The 18,421-nt window shown below is 45.7% G+C and overlaps 1 protein-coding gene across 3 annotated transcripts in view; it reads right to left on the reverse strand.

Annotated features, from left to right (window-relative positions):
- Positions 1 to 494: 494 nt before the first annotated feature.
- Positions 495 to 18,421, reverse strand: part of LOC115899268 (serine--tRNA ligase, cytoplasmic-like) — a 28,233-nt gene continuing 10,306 nt past the window's right edge. The window contains exons 3-11 of one of the 3 annotated variants that reach the window (XM_030937033.1): positions 16,352 to 16,423; positions 8,273 to 8,416; positions 7,507 to 7,662; positions 3,523 to 3,744; positions 2,849 to 2,978; positions 2,105 to 2,262; positions 1,783 to 1,848; positions 1,279 to 1,408; positions 495 to 921 (exon numbers count right to left, since the gene is read on the reverse strand). In XM_030937033.1, the coding sequence (XP_030792893.1) occupies positions 764 to 921; positions 1,279 to 1,408; positions 1,783 to 1,848; positions 2,105 to 2,262; positions 2,849 to 2,978; positions 3,523 to 3,744; positions 7,507 to 7,662; positions 8,273 to 8,416; positions 16,352 to 16,423 (1,236 nt within the window). In that variant the 3' untranslated portion in view covers positions 495 to 763. The remainder of the gene's footprint in view (positions 922 to 1,278; positions 1,409 to 1,782; positions 1,849 to 2,104; positions 2,263 to 2,848; positions 2,979 to 3,522; positions 3,745 to 7,506; positions 7,663 to 8,272; positions 8,417 to 16,351; positions 16,424 to 18,421) is intronic. The other 2 variants (XM_030937035.1, XM_030937034.1) reach the window with 2 other exon arrangements.

Here is an 18,421-nt window from a genome sequence, read left to right on the forward strand (position 1 = left end):
AAAGGGACTACAACATTTTTCTCCTCTCGTCTGCCCTGCTGGCTATCTCAGTCCTTTGGAGGTGCAGCAGCAAGACGGTATGCAGTTGGTCTCCCCATGTAGGGGTGGCTGTAACGAGAGAAACTGCTGTTAATAAGTCCCCAACCTGTGCTAGGGTAGAAGCTAGGGGCTCTTCTGGATTAAATACAGCCTCTCCCTTTCCAGAGTCCTTCGTAGGGATCAGAAGTGCTAAGAGGCTTTTAAAACAGTTCTGGCTCTAAGCCAGTCCTACCTCAATGATTTCAAGCAGGAACATATTTGTAAAGGAGGATCCTGGCCCTTGCCCTGAAAGCTTGTGTGATTCAGGCTCCATTTTCCACCCGCCCCTTGAGCCTTTTCTAAGTGTACCCCTCCCTTCACCTACCTGTTCAAAGGCTCTGTGACTTGCTAACTGGAGGGACAGCCTAATTTGGAAGGAAAAGCAGAAGCGTGTATCAGGGAGAACCGTCAGAGGCGGGGTTCAAGCCCCAGGAAGAAGACTGAGGAAGAGTCCTAAGCCCTCCCCAGAGATGCTTTATTGCATGGTTTCATCAGTCATCAGTGATGGGTTCCTATGCCCATGCAAGGAGACAGGAACATCTGTGTGGTACACGGCACTGCTCCCCTCTCAGCTACACAGTCAGATGGGGGCAGGGCGATGAATGGGTGCTTGGCTTCCCTGCTGTTGGGCAGGCTCTGAGATCTCAGCAGACAGAAATGAAAGCAAACAGGGACGCAGGAATGTTCAGGCATCGGTGACCTCCATGTTCTGCAGCCTGCTTTCTAGGGGGACGTCTCTTGCTGCCGCTTTCTTTTTGCTGCCCTCATGTTGCTTCTTCTGCTTCTTGGATGGCTCCTGGTCAATGGGTGCAGGCTTCACAAAGGGGATCAGTTCTTGCAGTCCTGGGAGGGAAGAGTCAACCAAATGACCTATTGTTTCTCAGCGAGTCAAAGCCCTAAGACCTCTGGGGAGAATTCAACGAGACAATGATCCCTTTGAACAGAGGGGTCCCTTTGATAGGCACCAGTTTCCTTTATTCTTTTCTTCCCTAGTCTGAATCTTAGCAGCGTTTCAGTATCACACCTGCACTGGCTACTTTCTCAGCCAGGCCCCCTGCCTTGCCCAGCCCGAGAGGGCAGACAAGAGTTTCCGGGGCTGTGTCCGAACAAAAAAACCTGGTATACCTGAAAGGGGCCTGCTATTTTGAAGAGTGTGAAGACAGAAAAGAGGAGGGTGATGAGATGAGCTGGGAGTTTTACCTGGCGGCATGAACTCCTTCAATTTCTCAGGCACAGTGATGCCCTTCTCTGTCTGGTAGTTCTCCAGGATGGCGCAGATGGTACGGGTAGTGGCGCACATGGTAGCATTGAGCATATGGACAAACTCCACCTGGGAAGACAGGGTCCCAGAGGGGAAGTCGGGCTCAACTCTCAGCTGTTCTTACGGACGGCCAGGAACCATCCATTCAACCAGACTTCCCCAACCACAACTGTCCACATCAAAATGATGGGTTCGACCCCTCAGCAACTTTTTTCTGAATTTGAATTATTTGGTATTCATTGCCTGTTAGATAACTGCAGAAAGATCCCTCATGTCTCCATGAGTGACAAGTGGTAGCTTCTGGTATTCTGAGGAGTTGGGCCCTTTGAGGGAAGGAAGAAACTACTATTGTGGCCTTTCCTTTTCACCCCTTTCAAGCCCCTGACTTGGAAAAGAGTAGGGCCTGAAAATTGGGTTTGAAGAGAACAGCTTACAACCCAGACCTTCTTGGGTGAGAAGAGGGAAGCCTCCAACTTGTTCTGTGTAGATAAATGGAGATTATTCTTTCTCTGGAGTTAAGAAAAACAAAGCCAGAAAGAGAAAAGCTAGAATTACCTTATAGAAGAGAGCTAGATTCAGGTTTCTAGCTAAAAGAACTCAGTCCTGACTCAGTAGAAGGCATTTTCAGATTCCCTTTTTGGTCTAGATTGAGAAGCTCAGGTTTTCCCATGATGCTGGGGACCAGTGCACCCCAGAGGCTGCGAAATAAGACGGACGGGCCGTGTACTGAAGGCTCTGCTTCCCACCTCCCTGGGGGCCATCTACCTTGTCCATCATCTTCTTGGTTTGCCCATATCGGATTCGAAGCCGGCGAGCCTGGTAATCCGTGCAATTAGAACAGGAGACCAACTCACGGAAGGCTCCTGAGCCCGGAAACCAGGCCTCCAGGTCAAGCTTCTTACTGGCAGCATGATTCAAAGAACCTGTAAGGAAAAACCCCTAGAACTCATGAAGGAGGGATGGTATTTCAGAAGGCTAACCTTTAGCAAGCCTGGAGAATTCTTTAATTCATGTCCTATCTCCAGAGGTAAAATCACATCCAGATATTCTTTTTTTTTTGAGACGGAGTCTCACTCTGTCGCCCAGGCTGGAGTGCAGTGACTGGATCTCAGCTCACTGCAAGCTCCGCCTCCCGGATTTACGCCATTCTCCTGCCTCAGCCTCCCGAGTAGCTGGGACTACAGGCGCCTGCCACCTCGCCCAGCTAGTTTTTTGTATTTTTAGTAGAGACGGAGTTTCACCACGTTAGCCAGGATGGTCTCGATCTCCTGACCTCGTGAGCCGCCCGTCTCGGCCTCCCAAAGTGCTGGGATTATAGGCTTGAGCCACCACGCCTGGCCTCAGATATTCTTAACACCAAATACTCCCCAGTGAGAAGAGGGTAATATTTTAATTTATGTGGGCAATGAGTCGACTTGTGATCTGTTTCTCTGTGTGGCAGCTCAGCTGGTGAGGGTGGCGTCTGTGGGATGCAGGAAAGGGAGGCTGGGAAGAGGCTGGGTCCCATACCTGAGACAATATTCACGATGTGGTAAGGAATGCCCAGGGACTGGTAGAACTCCTCTGCTGTGGTAATCATCTCTTCAAACATCTCCCAAGACTTGTTGTCATGCGGTGACGAGTACACAAACTGTTCAATCTGCAGAGAGGGACTCAAAGAGATGGTGACAGCAGTACAGGGTGAATAAAGGACTGCAGCGGAAGACATCCTTGCCATGAAGACCTGTTTCCACACCACTGGAAGGCAGACAAGGCTGGGACCCCAGCAACTGGGACTGGACCACAAGAGCAAATGCTTATGGTGCAAGCTTCCCATATGCATGCCAGCCCTGTTCTGAGTGCTTTATATATATTGACGGGGATAATCCTCACAATAGGCCACAATAGGCCTGGTGAGGCAGGCACCGTTACTGTTACCCTCTTCGTACAAACGCAGAAGTGGAGCACTGGTTGCTTATGTATTTTGCCCAATGTTACACAGCTGGTGAGTGGCAAAGCCACAGCCTGGTTTCAGGGTCCATACTCCATGCCACTCCACCACGCACTTCCCCAGAAACACAGAGGTAAGCAATGAGAGGAAAAGCTGGAGTCAGGATGGGCCTCAGCAACACAGATCCCATCTCTCGTCTAACCCTTCTGGAGAGAGAGAAAGGTCCACTCCTTACCCCGACCCATCTACTCACCTTCTCAAACAGATGGATTCGGAAGATGCCATGGGTGTCACGGCCATGGGAGCCCACCTCCTGACGGAAGCAGGTAGACAGGCCAGCATACTTGATGGGCAGGTCCTCCGGCCGGAGCCACTCATCCCGGTGCAGGGCAGCGATGGGCTGCTCTGAGGTGGCAATCAGGTACTTCTCATCATAGGAGTTGTCATCAGACTTTTCACTGCCTTTGCCAATCACCTGTGGAAGGAAGGAGCTATACCAGTTAAGAGGAAGAGGGGAGGACCTTGGCTAGAAGAAGAAACCACAAGAAAGATATCAGTGATAGTGCAGGAAAAATTTCCTTTAATCCCTGCCTGGGAGTGGGGAGAGAATACTAAAAAGATAAAGGAAAGGGTCAGTTCACAGTGGGGTCCCAGACAGAGATCAAAGAAATGTAAATTAAGAGGAAAGAATATTTTCCACTTATCTTTTTTTTTTCTTTTGAGACAGAGTCTCACTCTGTTGCCCAGACTGGAGTGCAGTGGCACAATCTCGGCTCACTGCAACCTCCACCTCCCAGGTTCAAGCGATTCTCCCGCCTCAGCCTCCTGAGTAGCTGGGATTACAGGCACGCGCCACCATGCCTGGCTAATTTTTGTACTGTTAGTAAAGACAAGGTTTCACCATGTTGGCCAAGCTGATCTGGAACTCCTGACCTCAGGTGATCCACCTGCCTCAGCCTCCCAAAGTGCTGGGATTACAGGCGTGAGCCACCATGCCCAGCTATTTTCAACTTATATAATAAGGAAAACTCATCCATGATGAATAATGGTCAATGCTGGCAGGTATGCAATAAACCTGTGCTGGTAGCCACATAATCCTTGTGAGGCGTTTACTAAACACCAATGTGGAGCAAAAAGGGACACCAGTCTCTGCTTTCTTGGTGCTTATAGGTTAGTGGTTACGATCCTTAAAGAATGTATTTTGCTGTTCAGCTAAAGAAAATAATGCAAAAAAAAAAAAAAGTTCAGACAGGACAAAGTTCACTGTAACATTATTTATGTAATATTATACAACCATAAAAATGAAGACCATGCAGTAACACAGAAAAATAATTTTGATATAATGCTACATAAAAAGGCCGCCGGGCATGGTGGGTCATGCCTGTAATCCCAGCACTTTGGGAGGCCTAGGCAGGCAGATCACCTGAGGTCAGGAGTTCAAGACCAGCCTGGCCAACTTGGTGAAACGCCATCTCTACTAAAAATACAAAAATTAGCCAGGTGTGGCCAGGCGCGATGGCTCACGCCTGTAATCCCAGCACTTTGGAGGCCAAGGTGGGTGGTTCACCTGAAGTCAGGAGCTGGAGACCAGCCTGGCCAACATGGCGAAACCCCGTCTCTACTAAAAAAAAAAAAAAAAAAAAAAAAAAAAAAAAATTAGCTGGGCATGGTGGTGGATGCCTGTAGTTCCAGCTACTTAGGAGGGTGAGGCAGGATAATCGCTTGAACTTGGTGGGTGGAGGCTGCAGTGAGCCGAGATTACGCCACTTCACTCTAACCTGGGTGAAAGAGTGAGACACCATCTCAAAAAAAAAAAAAAAAAAAAAATCAGCCAGGTGTGGTGGCGATGCCTGTAATCCCAGCTACTTGGGAGGCTAAGGCAAGAGAATCACTTGAACCCAGGAGGCAGAGGTTGCCGTGAGCCAAGATCGTGCCACTGCACTCCAGCCTGGGCAACACAGTGAGACTCTGTCTCAAAAAATAAATACATAAATAAAAATAAAAATAAAAAATAATGCTAAGTAAAAAGGCAACTTATGTACATGGCAATTATAAGTATGTGAAAACAACATATATATGCAAAAAATCCCAAAGTGAGTATTTTAAGATGACAATTGTTATATTAGGTCAATGGGAAAGCAGGTAATTGCCTCTGCCATTTCTAAATTTTCTGTTATGTAGCAGTATTTTAATTAAAAAAAAAAAAAAAAAAAAAAAAGGAAGAAAGGTTCCTCTGGGTCAGTGTTTAGAGCCTGGAAAACTACCTTGCTACCTGGCAGTAGGAATGTAGCCACTGTGGGGCCATTCACATACAACACAGGAAAGCTCAAGGGCTGTGCAGCCTAATATGGTATAGCCAGTCACATATGACTATTCAAATTAAATTGGGCTGGGCATCGTGGCTCACACCTATAATCTCAACACTTTGTAAGGCTGAGGCGGGCGGATTACTTGAGCCCAGGAGTTTGAAATCAGTTTGGGCAACATAGTGAGACCTTGTCTCTATATAGGAAATTAATCACAAAAATAAAAATAAAAACAAATTAAATTAAATTAAAATTTAGTTCCTCAGTTGCATCAGCCACATTTTCAGTGCTCAAGTCACACGTGGCTCATGGCTGCCATGCTGGATCATGCAGACTCAGAACATTTCCATCAGTGCAGAGAGTTCTACAGGGCAGCGCTATATTCATTCTCACAGAACTGAGGTTTTTATCAGACAAGAAGTACCAGCCAAAATTCTTCACTATTGAAACCTGTGATTCTTCCTGCCTGTGGGTCCAAGAAGCGTCTGGATGAGAGATGGAGAATGCAGGACTCAGGGAGCACCGGCTACCTAACAATTTCCATAATACTCCACATAGGTTTCTCTCTAGTGTTAACCTGCAGTGGATATTTCTAATGTTCTTTAATGATGACCTAATCTTACGGGTTGAAATTAGAAAAAGAAAGAAAAGGTAAAACAGGTTTTAGCCAGTAAAGGAACACATTCCTCCCTTCATTAAAAGAAAGCAGAGGCCGGGCGCGGTGGCTCAAGCCTGTAATCCCAGCACTTTGGGAGGCCGAGGCGGGCGGATCACGAGGTCAGGAGATCGAGACCATCCTGGCTAACACAGTGAAACCCCGTCTCTACTAAAAAATACAAAAAACTAGCCAGGCGAGGTGGCGGGCGCCTGTAGTCCCAGCTACTCGGGAGGCTTGAGGCAGGAGAATGGCATAAACCCGGGAGGCGGAGCTTGCAGTGAGCTGAGATCCGGCCACTGCACTCCAGCCTGGGCGACAGAGCGAGACTCCGTCTCAAAAAAAAAAAAAAAAAAAAAAGAAAGCAGAGAGGGAGGAGGTCAAGGTTATACTAATGCTCAGGGTTTAGGGGGAACATTTTGTTTCCCAGTGCGTCTTGAATGAAAACTTAACTTTACCTCATCAACAGAAACAATGGAAAGATTCTTCTAATTACTGAACTATCTCCCTATATAAATTAGATGAGTCCAATAGCAGTTGTCTAACTCTACCTCCACCGTCTGGAGAGGAAATAAGCCAGTGGGAACTAAGTCTCTATTTCTGACACAAGAGTTGAAAGGGAGGGGCAAAAGAAGAGTAGACACTGCTACATTGGACAGCTGTTAGCAGAGACGCTCTAGAAATCTTGAGTGCCAAACACAGAGTGGGGTGCTGTTATTGGTGTTAGAGCCAGTTGATCAGAATCACCTTCTGAACCTTGACTTGAATTGTCTGGCTTTCCCTGACATGGTCCATGGTTGAGAAGGAGCCACAAACTGGAAGCCACCTCCATCCCAAGGTAAGTATGTCTCACCCTGTGGAAGCTTCCAGTCTGGGGTTAGGAGTGGGAGGACACGGGAAGCGGGCTAGGAGATCAGTGCCACTACTGTAATTTCCTTTTGTCCAAGCACCCAAGGAATGGGCTTCTTTTCTAAGCTCATGGTGTTGAAGTATACTTGATTTAGATTCATCATACAGATTACCCAGGGAAAGGTAAAAGAGGCTCTGCAGCTGCACTGTCTAATATGGTAGTCATTAGCTACATGTTTAAGTTAAAATTAATTAAAATAAAAAATGTGCTTCCTCCGTTGTACCACCCATATTTTAAGTGCTCAAGAGTCACAGATACAGAACGTTTCCATCATCGCAGAAAGTCCTATTGGACAGCACCACTTTGTATCACTGAAGTTAAGCTACATAACTTAAGTCATTCTGCCACCTGACCCAGGCTACTCACCTTATAAAGTTCTTCATCAAACTGGCTGAGCTGTGCCACCTCCTGCATGACCTCCTTCCTCATGAAAAAGGGGGTATAAATGGGAGTGTAGCCCCGACTTCCCCAGGTGCGAAGGGCATACTGGATGAGAGCCTGTTCCAGGAACACCAGGACTCCCTAGAGGAGCAGAGACACAGAACTGTGTGACTGCGTCTTGTCACTGTCATGTTCAGCTAGCACTGACACCCAAAGGCACCTGGGCCGACAGAACAGGATTACCCAGGGGCACATAGGAGGCCAAAAAAAAGACCACAGATCACAGCAACTGACATTCTGAACCTTGAGATTCATTCTGAACACTGAAGCCCAGCGAATTCTTCAGGCACACAGTTAAGAGAATTCTCTTGATGTTCTCAAAGCACTTTGGGCCTACACAAACCACAGTGCTTCTGACAGTGGATTTTGATTCTTTGTTACTTGTCTGACTATCCAATTATACTGAGCTACTTAAGGCAGAGACTGTTCTGATTCAGTCAGCAAAACATACATTCATTATGGAGGACCACTTAGTGGCTTTTGTTCTATGGAATCCTGATAAGCCCTCTCTTGCTTTAGAAAGAGAATTGCGTCTAATTGCCAATACATTTGCAGAAAGGCGAGTACAACTGGTAGATTTGGGGGCCTCTTTAAGTAGGCTATGTCTCTCCGCAAAAAAAAAAAAAAAAAAAAAAAAAAAAAAATTTGTTTCTTCTTTATAATCCTATCCTCACTGGCTCCCAGCTCTTACCTTCAAGAAGTACCCTCGACTCCCAGCCACCGCAGCCCCCTTTTCGCCTTCAAAGCCATCTACCATCACCACCAGGTCCACATGAGAGTACTTCTTCCTGACCGTACAATCCCCCCAAATCCTCTCTACTTTGTTGTCTGCATCCTAAGGAAACAGAGCAAGAAAGATACATGACATGTGATTTTATTTTTTTATTTTTAAATTAAATTATTATTATTATTTGTTTTTGAGACAGGGTCTTACTACTCTGTCATCCAGGCTGGAGTGCAGTGGCACAATGTTGGCTCACTGCAACCTCAATCTTCCAGGCTCCAGTGATCCTCCCACTTCAGGCTTAGCTGGGACTACAGACAGGTGCGCGACACTATGCTCAGCCAATTTTTCTATTTTTTGTAGAGACAGGGTTGTGTCATGTTGCCCAGGCTGGTCTCGAACTCCTGGGCTCAAGTGATCCCCCTGCCTAGGCCTCCCAAAGTACTGGGATTACAGACGTGAACCACCGCGCCAAGCTTGATATATGATTTCTTAATTCTACAACCTCTGTCTTTCCAAACTTTATTCTACGAACAATTTAGCTTTGTGACGTCATCGCTTAACTTAAACACTACTGTGTCTGATAACTAGAGAAGGCAACTTGCTACTCAATGAAGAAGTAATAACTTACGAAGTTTGAGAAGTAATTCTAGGCATGAAACTGGGAAGGATGATTTTCCAAGAGGTCTATAGTATTCTCTCGGTTTTTGTTTTTGTTTTGTTTTTAACCCTTTTAAATGACCTCTTAAATCCTGCACAAGGACAACTCTTCCCAGATAATCGACATTGCCTGGGGTACAGAGGAGAATGTAGATTTTTTTTTTTTCCAGGCTCTCATTGGTCCCAGGGCAACATGAGGGCGGACTCGGGGCCCTGACCTCCTGAGTCTGCTCATGGTCTGTGCTCTGCAGCCTCCTGCACACCCCAGCCTGCAGTAAGTTTAATGTTCACCAGGGAATGAATGAAAGAGGCACAGATGGGCCCTGCTCCGGCTGGGGTGTCAGGGAACAAAGGCTGGGCTCCGAGCAGCTTTGTGCAGGGGAAGCTCCCGCTCAGCAGGAAACTTTTATCATGCAGATTTCCCTTCGACCTGCAGCTTCTCAGCGGGGTGTGGGTGAGGGGGTTAGGTTGATTTAGCAGATCCCTCCTACCAGACGCCTGCTACCATGGGCAACATGCAGTGGAGGACAGCAGCCCTATTTGGAAGAGATTTCTGTGCCAGGAGTCTCCTCCTACCTGCTGTCTCTGCTACTTCCCAATCAGACAAGGATCTGACTCCTGCAATTCTCAATTGGTGGACAGAGGGAATATACAAAGAAACTGCTTCTGACAGACAATGCCAGTGTTCCACAGGTCTCCTCCCGTCCCTGCCCCTGCAGAGACAGCAGCCACCTAAGGCTGCCTCCCGCTGCGGCACAGCCACCTACCTTGAAAGAGATCAAATGAAAAGACTAAAAGGCAGAAATGAAGTCCACAGGCAAACAGCCCGGGCGGCGCCCTGAGCCTAGTTAAAGATCGACCCCGGACCTAACCGATTAGGTTATCTATAGATTCCAGACGTTGTAAGGACAAGCGTTGTGAAAGTCCCTGTCCTGCTCTGTTCTGTTCTAATTACCGGTGTCTGCCATATATCTCAGTCCTGGGCCCAGTACAAACACATTCCTCTATTTGTCCCAACTTCCTGAGCCCAACACAAACACATCCCCCCATATATCTCAGAAACACCACCTAGAGAGCCCCCGATAAGGTCACAACCGTTTGTAGTTTTACTAAATGCGCGGGAACAAATAGAAAACTGTTAAATGTATAACTTAAAATATTAACCAATTGTGATGCTGCGACCAAAAGAATTCCTTTGTTCCTCTGTAACCTTACATATCCTGTATACATCGGGCTATAAAAAGCGGGCACATGCATCGTTCGGGGCCCTCTTGTATGTTGTGGAACGCAGGCACCAAGTTCGAACTTGCAGTAAAGATCCTTGCCGCTTGGCTTTGACTCTGGACTCTGGTGGTCTTCTTTGGGGAATAAACGGTCTGGGCATAACAACCTCATTGTTACTGATGGGCACAGAAGGGTGCAGAAGGTTCCCAATCTCTCGGAGGTTCTCAAATTGCTCTGCTTCCAGCTTTATCCGCTCCGCATCACACTTCAAGATGGCTTCATCAATGAGGAGTTGGACTTTTTTGATTTATGAGACTTTCAGGTTCTGTAGATGAACAGGCCAGGCCCATAAGCAGGACAGTGAGGCAAGGACAGCACAGAAATAAGATTTGGTTGCCCTAACCCTGTTGTGCTCTAAAGAGAGCCCTTGTGGTAGCATTTTAAAAACTGGAAACAAAGAGTTTTAAGAACTGAGATTTGTTTATTTATTTATTTTTGAGATGGAGTCTCGCCCTGTCGCCCAGGCTGGAGTGCAGTGGCCGGATCTCAGCTCACTGCAAGCTCCGCCTCCCGGGTTTACGCCATTCTCCTGCCTCAGCTTCCCGAATAGCTGGGACGACAGGCACCTGCCACCTCGCCTGGCTAGTTTTTTGTATTTTTTAGTAGACATGGGGTTTCACCATGTTAGCCAGGATGATCTCGATCTCCTAACCTCGTGATCCGCCTGTCTCGGCCTCCCAAAGTGCTGGGATTACAGGCTTGAGCCACCGCACCCGGCAAGAACTGAGATTTATTTCACACACGGATATATACAGTCTTGCTCTACAAATCCATCGGCATTTTTCCTTGGTGGTGCTTGAGAATAGTTCTGGCCACTCCTATTGTTCCCATACATCGCAGAAACGTTAGTACTGCCACTCTCTTATGAGAACTTTCCTTTAATCTGCAGTTTCTGATTTTCTTGATTGAACCAATTTAGCACTCTATTGATGTGCTGCATTTAACTGTTCTCTAGGAAGATTATAAATTTATTAGGAGTAAGAGATTTGTCTGAAGCATATTTTTGTATTCTGTATTGCAGCTGTTTCAAACTGTGCTCTTACTTCTTTGAGGCGAGTGCTTTAGCAGTAGGGCCAGGCAGGCTCAGGCCCCCAATCCGAGCCCTTCAAGCACAGCAACTTTGCTGGTTTATGTTCTTGCTATATGTTAAGGGTTTCAAGAAAGGGTTCAGTGACTAAAAAACTCAAAAATTACTCCTCTTGCCCAGCGCACTATTTACTGTATTACAGTAAGTTGAAGTTTCTTGCCTTTGTGTACCAAAAGGTAGAAAATGGAGCTATATAAACCAAACACAGTTCCTTTCCTTTTTCTATTCTTCCTACCCTTGACTCTCCCACTCCATCTGTCTCCATCTCTGCTGTCTAATAAATACTCAAATATAGGATATAACAAGAATGGGTGGGGACATTTCCCAGCAGCAGAAATGAAAGGATGTCACAATGCTGTGTGTAGCAGAGTGTGAGCACTTGCTGTCTAGGAATAAAATTAAGACAAAACAGGCCGGGCGCGGTGGCTCAAGCCTGTAATCCCAGCACTTTGGGAGGCTGAGACGGGCGGATCACGAGGTCAGGAGATCGAGACCATCCTGGCTAAAGCGGTGAAACCCCGTCTCTACTAAAAAATACAAAAAAACTAGCTGGACGAGGTGGCGGGCCCCTGTAGTCCCAGCTACTCAGGAGCCTGAGGCAGGAGAATGGCATAAGCCCGGGAGGCGGAGCTTGTAGTGAGCTGAGATCCCGCCACTGCACTCCAGCCTGGGCGACAGAGCGCGACTCTGTCTCAAAAAAAAAAAAAAAAAAAAAGACAAAACAGCAGAGATCCTAACTTACAAAAGGACTCTAACTTACAGCTAAAGCGTCTGCAGTAAGGTCATCAAAATTCAACACATTCTCTGGGACAGACTCATCATCTTCCACTGGCTCTTTTTTCTTCAGGAAGGAAAAAACTCAACACAAATCAATAAAAGAAAATCTCTGGTACTGTTTTATAAAGTAAACACCAGATTAATGTATTATGTAAACGAATTGCAGAACTTCCTACATATAAAAGATACAACGGCCGGGCGCGGTGGCTCAAGCCTGTAATCCCAGCGCTTTGGGAGGCCGAGACACGCGGATCACAAGGTCAGGAGATCGAGACCATCCTGGCGAACACAGTGAAACCCCGTCTCTACTAAAAATACAAAAAACTAGCCAGGCGAGGTGGCGGGCGCCTGTAGTCCCAGCTACTTGGGAGGCTGAGGCAGGAGAATGGCGTGAACCCGGGAGGCGGAGCTTGCAGTGAGCTGAGATCCGGCCACTGCACTCCAGCCTGGGCGACAGAGCAAGACTCCGCCTCAAAAAAAAAAAAAAAAAAAAAAAAAGATACAACATATAGGAAAAAAATTAGGACACTAGAAACCAGAAGTCAAAGTGTTAAGCCCCTATGCTGCCACTTAATAGCTTTTTGATCCTAAAATCAATTAATCTGTCTGGATCAGAGAATTAACGTCCTGAAGAATACGAGAAGAATGTCACTCCCTGTGCCTAAGTCCTCATAGGAATCAGAAGAGAACTGATTTGAAATGCTCATGAGCTACAAGCACAGGAGAGGCAGCGCAGTGCTCAGGAGCAAGCCCTGGGGCAGACACCGGCTTGTGGATTCTTTTCTTTTGTTTTTTTGACGGAGTCTCACTCTGTTGCCCAGGCTGGAGTGCAGTTTGCGTGCTCTCAGCTTATTGCAACCTCCACCTCCCGGTTTCAAGTGATTCTCCTGCCTCAGCCTCCCAAGTAGCTGGGATTACAGTAGTGCGCCACCACGTCTGGCTAATTTTTGGGCTTTTGTTTTGTTTTGTATTTTTAATAGAGACAGGGTTTCACTATGTTGGACAGGGTGATCTCAAACTCCTGGTCTCAAGTGATCTCCCACTTTGACCTCCCAAAGTACTAGGATTACAGGCATGAGCCACTGCACCCACCCCAAGTGTAGATTCTTATCCACCTGCTAACAACAATCCCAGCATTGAGGCTAAGGGGGAAAGATGGATGGAGTGATGACATATCAGACAGCCAAGGAAAACAAACAACCAAAAAGTCACAGGATCTGGAACTAAGTTTAGAACAATCAATGCAATTTGACACAATGGCTGGGGTGTAACCAGGGCTGGATTTCGTTCTCTCTAGTTTCTCTTCTCGTCCTTCTGTGTGATAATTCTGCTAAATCATCACTTGTAATCCTTGCACAAAACCAGGTGAATTTAAGAAGATCACTTAAAGAGTTAAATTCTTCTTAAATTAAAAAGAGTTGGCAGGGCACTGTGGCTCATAGCCTGTAATCCCAGCACTTTGGGAGGCTGAGGCGGGTGGATCACGAGGTCAGGAGATTGAGACCATCCAGGCTAACATGGTGAAACCCCGTCTCTACTAAAAAATACAAAAAACTAGCCGGGCAAGGTGGCGGGCGCCTGTAGTCCCAGCTACTCGGGAGGCTGAGGCAGGAGAATGGCATAAACCCGGGAGACAGAGCTTGCAGTGAGCTGAGATCCGGCCACTGCACTCCAGCCTGGGCGACAGAGTGAGACTCCGTCTCAAAAAAAAAAAAAAAAAAAAAGGAAGCTGGAAAAATCTGGCCAGGTGCAATATAGGGAGACTCCATCTCTACGAAAAAAAAAAAAAAAAAATTAGCCAAGTGTGGTGGCATGCTACTAGGGAGGCTGAGGCAGGAGGACTGCTTGGGCCCAGGAGGTTGAGGCTGCAGTGAGCCATGATTGTGCCACTGCACTCCATCCTGGGCAACAAAATGACACTTTGTCTCAAAAAAAAGAAAAAAAGTTGGAAAAATCTGAAACTATCAGAATGAGTTTTGATAAGAACAAACAGACTATAGAGGTAGGGAAAAAATGGACTAAATCTCAAGATTTTTGCAATGGCATCATAGGCAGGGTGATATGTTAGCAAGATAGTTACCAGGCTCCCTTGCTATTTGATAGTCCCCCAGGGCAGCAAATTCAAGTTCAGAGCTCAAGGTTTGACTCTGCAACTAAGTTAGAGTATGATTTTAAGCAAGCTTTTTAATTTCCTAAGCTGATTCCCTTACCCATTAAATAGGTCTGACAAATGTACTATCTGCACTCCAGCTTTGCAGTAAGGATCAAAACCAAAAGGAGATGTCTGTGAAAGTATCTGAATGTTTTCGAGTGCTCTACAAATTAAACCACTATCATTACCATTTCAATGGCAGCGGGAGTGAACACTGCCTGCATGGCTAGCAACAAAATCAGATCTAGGAATGTTATTGTAAATGACAACACTCACAATCCCATCTTCTTGCTACAAAAAAGTACCCAGCTGGCACTGACTGCACATAGGTCCCAAAGAACACCCAGGGAGGAGTATGCATGGGAATTAACATAAGCATGGGGTCTCTAGCATGCAAATGACTAAGTCCCACAGAAAGAAACTGGATGATTATCAATACCACTTTCCACAGCTACAAGTGTTACACGCTGAAAGTGTAACAAAATTTTGTCAAAGAGAAAGATGCTGACTGTCATGAAGCCAAGCGTAAGGTGCTAGAATCCCAAGGTCATCTTTTTATGCTCTTTACTGGTGCGGTTCCAAAGTTCTATAATGTTTTTTGTTGTTGTTGTTGTTTAGTTTTGAGGTTTACAACTTAAAAGTTATCTAGATTGCAAAGTGCATTTAATTAATTCTTTTTTTTTTTTTTTTTTTTTTTTTTTTTTTTTTTTTGAGACAGGGTTTCACTGGAAACCCAGGCTGGAGTTCAGTAGCGCAATCTGGGCTAACTGCAACTTTTACCTCTTGGCTTCAAGTGATCCTCCCACATCAGCCTCCTGAGTAGCTGGAACGACAGGCGCCGGCCGCCAAGCCTGGCTAATTGTTTTGTTTTATTTTATTTTTGTAGAGATGGGGTTTCACTATGTTGTGCAGACCGGTCTTAAACTCCTAAGCTCAAGCAATTTGCCCACCTCGGCCTCCCAAAGTGCTGGGACTACAGGCGTGAGCTACTGTACCTGGCTATAATATGTAATGTAATATGATTAAGGGGCTAAACAGGTATTTTTGAAGAAAGGTTAAAAACATGAACTATTCTGCATACCAAAGCAAAAGCTGAGCTGAAACGTGATATTTTTCAGACATAGGAAGGATTTTTTTTGGATGAAGACCAGTAACATTACTTGCCATTCATTATAACCCACAATTGCTGAACAACTACATGTTCTTGACACTGTGCCAAATTTTCTACATTTGAAAGAAATTTAGTTCTATCCATAACCATTGCTTGGCATTTAAATTAAAAAAAAAAAAGTTCTAACGTTTCCATTCTATAGGTTTTAGTATTATCATTTTATAGATGAGAAAACTGAGGCTCAGACATTAACTTGCCTAAAAGTCACATAATGCAGCAAGATTTGAACTCTGAATCTGTACTGTTTTCATTATGGAGCACAACTACACTGAGACGACAAATCTGAAATCTGCCATAAAAAAAGATGACTGATGGAATTTATATTTCTTTTTTTTTTTTTTTTTTTTTTTTTTGAGACGGAGTCTCGCTCTGTCACCCGGGCTGGAGTGCTGTGGCCGGATCTCAGCTCACTGCAAGCTCCGCCTCCCGGGTTCACGCCATTCTCCTGCCTCAGCCTCCCGGGTAGCTGGGACTACAGGCGCCGCTACCTCGCCCGGCTAGTTTTTTGTATTTTTACTAGAGACGGGGTTTCACCGTGTTAGCCAGGATGGTCTCGATCTCCTGACCTCGTGATCCGCCCGTCTCGGCCTCCCAAAGTGCTGGGATTACAGGCTTGAGCCACCGCACCCGGCCTGGAATTTATATTTCTAATGTAAGAACAGAATAGACAACAAACGGCTAGACAACAAAGAATCTTACCTGAACACAGAAGATGGACTTGTGGTAAAGTATATGAAAGTGCCTCCAAGTTCCCTGCCTCCCTATCTTTTTAAAATAATATGTTCCTCTTTGGTAAGAAACTGAACATCTTGTAGATTTAAACACTGAGTTAGAACTTCTGTGAACATTAGCTAAGAGCAAGATCAAATATCTCCGCTCAAGCTCTCACGGCTGTTTGTTCCTCAGTTTTCTTACCTTCATTTTCTCTCCGATTGTCTTGCTACATAGGTTCTTCAGCTTGTTCAAGTTGTCTGCCCTGAAATCTACCTAGGAATAAAGAATCCAATATACCAAAGAAATGCCCATAATTAAGATACTCCCTTCTCCTCCTCTTGGCTTCTTAGTACTGATCTCAGGTTAAGGCCTAAATGCCGGCAGAGCTGAAGGATCTGCCTCATGAAGTTATAAACTCTTAGAGTTTTATTTATGTATGTATGTATTTATTTATTTATTTATTTATTATTTTTTGGAGACGGCGTCTTGCTCTTGTTGCCCAAGCTGGAGTGTAGTGGTGCAATCTCGGCTCACTGCAACTTCCGCCTCCCAAGTTCAAGCAATTCTCCTGCCACAACCTCCCGAGTAGCTGGGATTATAGGTGCCTGCTACCACGCCCGGCTAATTTTTGTGTTTTTAGAAGAGACGGGGTTTTACCACGGTGGTCAGGCTGGTCTCGAACTCCTGACCTCGGCCTCCCAAAGTGCTGGGATTACAGGCATGAGCCACTGTGCCTGGCCTAATCTTACAGCTTTAGAGCCCCAATGTAGTTGGCATACAATGGTGACTACAATGGTGTCCCCAGCATTTGGTGACAAGGAAAAGACCATTCTGAGGTTAAAATTAAAAAGTATCATAACATGTATGACACCACTATAGAGTGACACATCTGAAAAACTTGGAAGACACTCAAATAACTAACCTCCCCAATTATCTTAAAACTCATTTAAGGAAACAAGGTGCTATGCACAGGACTCTATAAAGAGTGCAGTCATGATTGCTACCTCTCCATGCTAGAAATGGCTAAAGTTACCCTTTTACTTTGATACAACGCTCCTCTGGCAGCCTTGAGAGTAATTTAGTCTTATAATTTGGTTTCCTCTGGGGGAAGACAGTGCACTAACTAGTCAACATATTGGCCCAAATTAATATATTCATATCATGGATCATCGGTCTAACTCTGATTGGTAAAATTTGGACCTCTTGAATCTAAACATTAGGGGCAATATGATAAAATTCGGGCCGGGCGCGGTGGCTCAAGCCTGTAATCCCAGCACTTTGGGAGGCCGAGACGGGCGGATCACGAGGTCAGGAGATCGAGACCATCCTGGCTAACACGGTGAAACCCCGTCTCTAATAAAAAATACAAAAACTAGCCGGGCGAGGTGGCGGGCGCCTGTAGTCCCAGCTACTCCGGAGGCTGAGGCAGGAGAATGGCGTAAACCCGGGAGGTGGAGCTTGCAGTGAGCTGAGATCCGGCCACTGCACTCCAGCCTGGGCGACAGAGCGAGACTCCGTCTCAAAAAAAAAAAAAAAAAAAATTCAAGCACAAGCTTTCTAGTTGTTGTTGAGACAGGGTCTCACTCTGTCACCCAGACTGGAGTACAGTGCCACGACCTCAGCTTACTGTAATCTCTGCCTCCTGGACTCAAGTGATCCTCCCAACTCAGTCTCCCGGGCAGCTAGGACTACAGGTATGCACCACCACACCCAGCTAACTTTTTTAATTTTTATTTTTGTAGAGATGGAGTTTTGCTGTGTTGCCCAGGCTGGTCGCAAATTCTTGGGCTCAAGCGATCCACCCATTTTGGCCTCCCTAAGTGCTAGAATTACAGGTGTGAGCCATGGCATCCAGCCAAACTCAAGCTTTTAAGAGGCAAAATTGATGACTAGAAATGAGATAGCACCTATAGAGCCATTCTTTAAGGTTTTACCAAGGAGCTTTCCTCTTTGATATCTCTTTAACAAAACTTGATGCAAAATGATATCAGTATTTTCTCATTCACTTATTCACATTGATAAAACTGTAGAGATGGATAATAGATTAGTGGTTGCTAGGGGTGAAATGGAGGGCAAAGGGAGTAGACTACAAAGAGACAGCAAGAAGGATCTTTGTGGTGATGAAACAGTTCTGTATCTTGAGCATGGCAGTGGTTACGCAAATTTACACATGGTAAGATTGCACAGAACTACAACACACACGTATATAAAACTGGCAAAATCTCAATAAGGTTTGTGGATTGTAGCAATGTCTCTTTTGTTTTTTTTTTT

Source organism: Rhinopithecus roxellana, chromosome 8 (assembly GCF_007565055.1).
Source record: "Rhinopithecus roxellana isolate Shanxi Qingling chromosome 8, ASM756505v1, whole genome shotgun sequence".
Lineage (NCBI taxonomy): Eukaryota > Metazoa > Chordata > Mammalia > Primates > Cercopithecidae > Rhinopithecus > Rhinopithecus roxellana.